The 8,638-nt window shown below is 27.8% G+C and overlaps 2 protein-coding genes across 3 annotated transcripts in view; both read left to right on the top strand.

Annotated features, from left to right (window-relative positions):
* The first annotated feature begins 1,932 nt into the window (after positions 1 to 1,932).
* LOC129614450 (zinc finger BED domain-containing protein 5-like) lies at positions 1,933 to 3,737 on the top strand. Its single transcript, XM_055529038.1, has 4 exons — positions 1,933 to 2,611; positions 2,687 to 2,946; positions 3,334 to 3,616; positions 3,733 to 3,737. The coding sequence occupies exons 1-4, from the start codon at positions 1,933 to 1,935 to the stop codon at positions 3,735 to 3,737; spliced, it is 1,227 nt and encodes a 408-aa protein (XP_055385013.1).
* A 421-nt stretch (positions 3,738 to 4,158) lies between these two features.
* Positions 4,159 to 8,638, top strand: part of LOC129614447 (mitochondrial import inner membrane translocase subunit Tim21) — a 58,726-nt gene continuing 54,246 nt past the window's right edge. Inside the window, exons 1-2 of one of the 2 annotated variants that reach the window (XM_055529034.1) lie at positions 4,159 to 4,530; positions 4,583 to 4,717. In XM_055529034.1, the coding sequence (XP_055385009.1) occupies positions 4,321 to 4,530; positions 4,583 to 4,717 (345 nt within the window). In that variant the 5' untranslated portion in view covers positions 4,159 to 4,320. The remainder of the gene's footprint in view (positions 4,531 to 4,582; positions 4,718 to 8,638) is intronic. The other variant, XM_055529033.1, reaches the window with a different exon arrangement.

The raw sequence follows: 8,638 nt of genomic DNA, 5'->3' as shown, positions 1-8,638 counted from the left end.
AGTACATATGTATGTACATATGTACATAAATTTTTATTGTTTTGTTAAGTTTTCATTCTTAATACCATTAGGGCATAGTCCCCTAGAGCTGATGGCACTATAAAAAAATGCAGTTTTTCTTTACCTCAAGGATGGTGTGCAAATTCTTTTAGAAAAAAATAGGAATAAACAAATTTTTAAAGTTAATAAAAAATGTTTGTTTTTATTTCAACTTTTGTTATATTTCAGTTATATTTCAGTTTAAAATATCGTTCACAAATTCTTCACAGATTCTTTTTTTCGATAGCTCTAAAAAGCTGAGACTCTTTTTATAAAAGAGTAATAATTATTTGTGTATTTTTCATAATTTATTTCGAAAAAAAAAACAATAAATATTACCCTCAGCTCTGAAGAACCATTATTACAGATTCAAAATCAAAATTACTTTTATAATTCAAAATAAAAAATAAAGGGTGTCCGACAAATATTAACGGTTCTTAATATTAACAAATATTAAGAACCGTTAATGGTGCTTTCTATGGCGATATGATAATTCAGTCTTGTTCTAAAATTGCGACTATAAACATGTGGATGTGGATGGTATGTGACGTCGACACATCCCATACAGCCCGAAAAACAATTCAATTACTACATGAGTCATTTTCTGGTCGCGTAATTTCTCGTATTGGTGATCAGAATTGGTCGCCAGATCATGTAATTTAACGCCGTTGGATTTTTTTCTTTGGGGTTTTATGAAATCTAAGTTAATGTTAACAAGCACACGAATACCTATGCCTTAAAGGAAATTGAGGGCTGTATCAAATTCAGCCACATTTATGCAAAACAATCATGGAGAATTTCAACAAAATAGTGCGTATATGCCAGCAAAGTCATGGAAGTCTTTTCCCCGATGTGCTATTCCATAGAAACCCTATACTGTATACTATTGTAAATCTATAAAAAATTTACAATTTTTAGTAAAAAACCTGTGTTTTCTATCAAAATTATTTCTTTCTTTAAAAGTAATTTACTTTATTTTTCGATAATAAATATTATTATAAACATTATAATTATTTAAAATAATTAAATTATTAACTTCTCAGCTCCCTTTTTAACTTTGTTTCATCACAAAATCACCAAAAAAATTCATGCACAGCTGAATTAATTATAATATGCATGGAATATTTCCCGATTATACTTATTTTTTTGCACCACTGATAATTTATATGTAGTACAAATATTTGTATTCAAAAAATGCTCTAGTTCATGGATGGCAATTAAAGGGCACGCGTGCCAAACTTGGCACGGAAAAAAAATTTGATGGCACGTTATAGTTGTGCCTCGACAAATTTTTATATAGATTTTTTTCTAATAAAAAATCTAAAAACTCGTTGAAAAATTGATTGAATGAAAAATTTCCTAAAAATGATAATTTCCTAATAGCGAAATGACAAATATTCAAAACCAAACATATTCAAATGTTATATTCTTTTTATTTTTGTTTTTTTTCACTTCACTAAGTAAAGTATTGAAAAAAAATTGAAAACGAAAAAAAATTCAAACCGCTTTGAAAATGCATTGAGTATTCAAAAATTTCAAAAAAGAAAAAACATAGTAAACTTTGAAGTTTTCTTTTTAAAACAAAAAAGTTGTGGTTTTTAGGGTATGAAAAATTATCCATATTTCATTTGGAGCGAAGTTAGCAAGAGTGAATGTCATAATTGTTTTTCTGAGTTTACACAACACGTGTCGTGTTTAGTTTTTTACCGTTATTTTTAATTGAAAATACTTCTAATAGAAAGTGAATGAAAAACATCGACCAATTTCTAATGCTAAATATTTTTACAGCTGTAAACTTGATTTCGGTAATGAACTAATTTAACAAATAAACATTATTTAAATATATATAATTTTTATCGTGTAATTTTAGATTTAATTATTTACCCCATTAACATGTCACCAATAAAAAAACAAAAACTACAGGATGTTCGCAGTTTTTTACCATCTTGGACAATTGATTACGGCTTTATTAAACATGGAGATAAGAGTCGTTGTGGTCTGTGTTCCGAAGTTATTGTATGTCGAACATCTTCTATTAAACGACATTTTGAAACTAATCACAGGGAAATTTCTGAAAAAAATATTGCCGAAAGAAGAGAATTAATATCACAACGATTAAAAGATGTTGAAAAACAGTCAAATTTGTTTTCAAGATTTGTGAAAACTCCTAATAATATAACAGAAGCGAGTTTTGAAATTTCTTATTTGATTACTAAACACTCGAAACCATTTTCTGACGGAACGTTTATAAAAACACTTATGTTAAAAGCTGCTTCCAGTTTGTTCCAAGATTTTAATAATAAGGAAAAAATTCTCCAAAGAATACAAGAATTACAGATGAGTAGAAATACTATTAAACAAAGAATTTTAAAAATGAGCATTAATATTTCCGAACAACTTCAAACCGATATTAATAGTTGCGATTTCTTCTCAATTTGTTTGGATGAAACAACTGACATAAACTCGTCTGCCCGATTAGCAATTTTTGCACGTTATTCAAAAGGGAATGAAATACGCGAGGAGCTGTTGAAATTAGCAAATATACCGGAAAGAACAAGAGGTGCAGATATTTGTGAAGTTGTTGTTAATGAATTAAAAAGCCCTAATCTCAATTTAAAAAAAATTGTTTCTATTACAACGGATGGAGCACCTAATATGACTGGTCCGGCAACAGGGTTTGTTAATTTATTTCAAGAACATGTAGGACATCCGATTATAAGATTTCATTGCATCATTCACCAGCAAATGCTTTGTGCAAAAGTAGGTACTAGCGATTTAAAAGAAGTTTCAGAAAAAGTTAATAAAATTATAAACTTTATTGTTGCACGTGATATGCACAAAAGACAATTTAAAAAACTTTTAAATGATGTCGATTGTGGATATGACACTCTTTTAATGTGCAATAACGTGCGTTGGCTGAGCCGGGCCATATCGTTAGAAAGATTTGTGAGCTGCTTGGATGAAATACGTCTGTTTTTGCGTGAAAACAATAGGGTCGATTTTAAAGAACTTGATGACATAGAATGGCTAACAAAATTAATGTTTTTCACTGATTTAACATTACATTTAAACTCTCTAAATAAAAAATTGCAAGGGCGTGGGAAGACGATTGAAGTTATGTTTGGACTTATAAAGGGGTTTGAAGTTAAACTAGATATTTTCATTAGAGATATCGAATCTGGAAAATTTGAATATTTCCGAAAACTAAAAGTTTTTTTTGATGAAATACACATTTTTGAAAAAACTAATTGGAATTTCACCTATGAATTTACAAATATTCTTGTTTCTATTAAGCAACAGTTTGCACAAAGATTTCTCGATTTTAAAAGGATCGAAAATTATTTAAAAATTATTAATTACCCAGATTTATTTGATATGCAAGATTGTGACAATAACCTCCATAATTGGATGCGATTAGATAATTTAGAAATGCAAATTATTGATCTGCAATCCAATCCAATTTGGGTAAATAAATTTGTGAATATGCGGAAGCTTGTTGAAGATTTAGAAAGCCATCGATCCCAAAATGTGGAATCAGAATGTTTCATGGAAAGTAAAATTTTAGAAGCTTGGAATAGTATGCCAGATACCTTTTATTCTGTCAAAAAATTAGCAATCTCGTTGTTAACGATTTTCTCTTCCACTTACTCTTGCGAAAGTCTTTTTTCCGTTTTGAATCATGTACATTCAAAGACTAGAAACAGATTGACAGAGGAAGATTCGGCAGCATGTATTACTCTGCAGTCAACAATGTACCAGCCCGACATAAAAACTCTTGCAAGTAATATGAAACAAAAAGTTTCTGATAAAAAATTAAATTAATATTTTTTCTATCTGTATTTATTAATTTTTATACCTTGAACTATAATATGTATAAATAAATATTATTACAACTTGTCATAATATTGTATTTACCTAACCATACCTGTACTTGGTACTGTGCTGGCACGGGAAAAAGTGTGACAATAAATTTCCCCAAATTTTGGCACTTTGATCAAACCCTATTTGCCATCCCTGCTCTAGTTGCTTTAGCTAACGCTTCTTGTTACGCATTATTATTAGGTATCAAATTCAAACATTCAATTTTGTTACTACCCTATTAATTGTTGCAAATGTTAAAAACATTATATATATATACATACATATATACCATACGCATGTTTGTATGAAAGAACTGGGTTTAACAAATTTTCAATAGAAATTTTAAGATTTTTAATAACGTCCAATGTATCCAAATTTATGTAATAAGATTTAATTTGTGCTTTTTGTTATATTTAAAATATGTCTTTGGTGGTTTTTAATAAGTTATTACGCCAGAATCGCTGTATAACACAAGCTGTGCAATTCCGTTTTAGGAATTGTATATACTACTACTTTTCAAGACTGAATTCGCATAAATCGAACACAAGTTTAAATTCAAACCATAAACCAAAGAATGAGGTTTCTGACAAAATAAAGCCCATTAAAGAAAGAATTAAAGAAAATGCAAAAGTAAGATCAACATTTTTTAACTGAAATTAAGTGCCATTATCAATATTTCTAGACTGCTAGCTATATTGGAGTGATAGTACTAGGATTTGGAGTTACTGGAATTATGTTTTACACAATTTCTAAAGAATTATTTTCGTCAAAGAGCCCAAACACCGTGTACAACAAAGCACTTCAACGAGTTATCAGTGTAAGTAAATTTATGTTTAATTGAACTACTTTACATAGGCAAATAATTAAAAAAAACTTAAATGTATGTACGCAAGTATACGTACATTGTATTTATATCAAGTCAAGGCCTGGGCTCTGACTTGATATAAATATCAAATTTGTATTTATATAAAGTCAAGGCCTGGGCTCTGCTTTTTTTGCGAATGTACATATATTTGTAGAATTGCATATAGATGTGTTTTTGGCGAAATAACATTTCTGAAGAATAATTTTTTTTATTGTCATTTAGGAAAAATGACGATTTTCATTTCGAGTATTCTATACGAAAAGTTGACCAAGACCTAAAAATTTTTATACTAAAATCAAATTTAGGGTTTTCTGAACAACATATCGAAAATTCAAATTTCAACTCAAAATTTTAACTATAATTTTGATTAAATATATACAAGTTTTTCCGCATTTTTTTGTACCGCAATATCAGACAGCGTATCTGAGAAAATTGAGAGTAAAAAATTATAATATAGTGAAAAAAAATTTAATGCTCTATTTTTTAGTGTAGAATACATGACTTGTGGATTGTAGATTGTAAAGATGGAGTAACAGTGCACTACGACCACGTAAAGGATCTATACTCAGATGAAAACTTATACGAATTGTTACAACTTTAACCTTATTACACTTCTCTCATCTCTCAACATAAGTACCAAAAAGTAAATTCCATCTTTAATGCCAACTTTAGAAAGAAGAGGGGTCTACAATTGATCCAATACTATGTTTAATATATAATTGATCCAATATCATGTCTACTATACATTTTTCACCTCTCAAAAATTTTATTTGTAAGAAAAGCTCCAAAAATTTAGCAATAGAAATTTTTCTCATCTTATACATATACATATTCAATTAAAATCTTAAAATTCAGTTTTCAACAAAAATTAATAATAATTGACAGTTATAGAACCTTAAATTAAAGCAGAAATAGTAGCATTTATTTGAGTTCACACTTTATTAACTATTTTTATTTTATGAAATTCAATTATTTATGTAGCTGTTGTTCTGTAAAAAATTTTTTAAGGTTTAATGACCTAAATTAAAGCTTAACAAACTGGGCTAAATTGCATAAAATAAATTTTAAAGTTATCCCTGCAACTGTAGGGATAAAGAAAATAAAATAATCCTAACTTTTTTAGTTCTAAATTTCAAAAACTTGAAAATTTTCTAAAGTTTGAGTGTTTATGTTTCCAAAAGTAAAATATGTACAAATACTAGTCCTGCTACAAATACTAGCTTTTTCAAAAACTCTGTGTTTAAAACCCCAATCTTTTTCGGAAGAGCAGTTATAAACAAAAAGACTTGGAGAAATTTCGTGGAAATTCGTTAAAATCCTTGTACTTCACAAAGCTTTGAGGTTCGACACCCATTCTGCTCAAAAGTTCTACTCATTTTTGATTCCACCGATGGTATAAGCTGTTGTATACGTTTCTGAATCATCCCGTTCGTTGCATAAAGTAATAAAATCTTGGTATCTTGGCACGCCTATGTTGCTTTGGCCTGCCGCAGCCCCGGAAGATTTCTCCAGCGTTCCATCCGTTTCCTTTCTGATTCTAGAATACTTAGAATACTTAAATTTATTAGAAAAATAGATTTTAATTTAAGTTTGTAATTATGTGATTTTAAGTGCTATAATTGTGAAAGTGCTTTTAAAATTTTATAATCATTATAAAGGATGCATCATTCCAAGTTGTACCCTATAAAAACAAATATAATAAAAATATTATAAAGAAACTCGTGTAAGTTTCAAAGTTACTGATGCGATAGTTTAGGTAGGATAGTAAATTAGCTTTAGTAACAATGTGAAAGAAAAGAAAGTAAAAAAAATGGATGGAACCTGGAAGGTTTCTTTTAAATTAATTTTTTAATAACACAAAACTTTAAGTAGAAAAAGATTGAATTTTAACTTTTTCTAATTAAAATTTGAAAAAAGTTGATCTTTTGAGAGATTTATGATGTAAAAAGGGTCCTCTATAGATCCCATAAGAATACGTGTAAATTTGTCAGCTGTGCATTGTCACTCTCTCTTAGGGTCCAGGTCTGTTTTTCTGTCAGCCGCGATATCGGTCGAGAAAAATTAGAAGCTTCTATCACACTTCTTTATTCGAAACATATTTGCAAGCAATTTCTATCTCGTACAAAACATCTGGCCAAGTCAAAAATATATGTTTTATTAACATGTTTTTTATTTGTTTATTTTTTAGTCACCGACTCATTACAATAAGTTCCATATAATCGTTTTAAAAAAAAAACTTGATGACCTGATGTAAAATGACAATAAAAATTTTATCTATAAAATGATATCAATAAAAAATAGATTTCAACTCAAAAATATAATTCAAAAACAAAATAATTAAATGTGCAAAAAAATCAAATTTTAGTAAGTTTGTGCAATACTATATTAACTATGTTATAATGTTTTTCAAGCATATAATGCAATTTTCATAAATGACAAAATTTGATAATGAAAATATAAACTATATACCGCAATCTATGCAAACTAATTGTAGTAGCTAATGCAGTATCGGTATATATATACAGAAAAAGCTACAATATAATGCGGGAAATTTTTTTATAAAACGTCTACATACATAAAAAATTATGATAAAAATTTTTTTACTTATAATAACCAAAGTATATCTACTAATAAGTAATTCGACTCGTTCCATTCCGTTAGTTTTCATTTGCATCTTGCTTCCAAATTCTTAAAATATTCCATATTTTTGTAGAAATAGATGGTAATAAGAGTTGTGTAGGCAAGAAAGAAACAAAATATTGTAAACAAACGAGTGTATCAAAAACATTGAACTAAAATAAAATAAAATTAAATTAGGTAAAGATGTGAAAAGGTAAATATGTACTTTTTTCAAAAGTACATATTTACCTTTTCATATCTTTTGGCAACAAATGAAATTTTCGTGTCGGCTTTTTGTCATCCCAAACACTTCAAATAATGTTTACCCATTATTATAAAAATTTTTTTTTTCCACAACTACTTAAAATTTTTTTAATATTATACGTCTTTTTAAAATTTATTTTTATTATTTTTCACATAAATTATAATAATTTTTTTTAAACACTTTTTTTCCGCTTCGCTTTTATAATATGAATACACATTTTTTACCACCTTGTACTGGAATGAATTACAGAAATTATTGTGTCGCTTTTAAAATTCTTAATATTTTTCCCTATACTTTATATAGGATGCGTATAAAACGCATTTCAGAAAAGTGTATAATGTCAAGAGCTTTTACTAAACTTTTTGGAATTTGATACTTTGTAAAATTTACGTCGTAAGCGCTTTATTGAAGTCACGGATTATGAGAGGTATCTAAAGCCAATACGACATTGTCCATTCTGAAGTTATATAAATTAGAACTTCTAAAATTTATTAAACTGTTACCACGAAATAGTTCTTTCAAAACCCTTTAGAAATATAAGCGCCTAGCAGGAAGGATATTTAAATTGGAATATAAAGGAAAACTATATGCAAGACTATTACATTTAGATATTATTAGCCTAGTATTAACTGATTTTTGATGGAACATCTGCAAAATAATAATATAATACATGTGCAATTTATTTTTGACCATTATTAAACTACATATTGTGACACTACATATTGTGTTTATGAATTTCTGGTTCATACTTTTTGTTGTTTTGCATTTCAGTAATTCTCTAAAAAAAACAAATTTTACTAATAACTGCTGATATAAAGTATTGAAATATTTTTTTTGGTAAGTTAGAAATGTAAGTAAGTTTATGAACTCGTTTCGTTAAACAGGTTAACCAAACATCGCGTTTATTAAAAAACATCTGTATAAAAGTATTTGTTAAAACGGAGTTTTTATGCAACTTATTTAATTTATATGTAATTTTGTGAATATTT

This window comes from Condylostylus longicornis, unplaced genomic scaffold (assembly GCF_029603195.1).
Source record: "Condylostylus longicornis isolate FDR11 unplaced genomic scaffold, ASM2960319v2 ptg000109l, whole genome shotgun sequence".
Taxonomy (NCBI): Eukaryota; Metazoa; Arthropoda; class Insecta; order Diptera; family Dolichopodidae; genus Condylostylus; species Condylostylus longicornis.
This window is presented reverse-complemented; position numbering and strand designations above follow the sequence as displayed.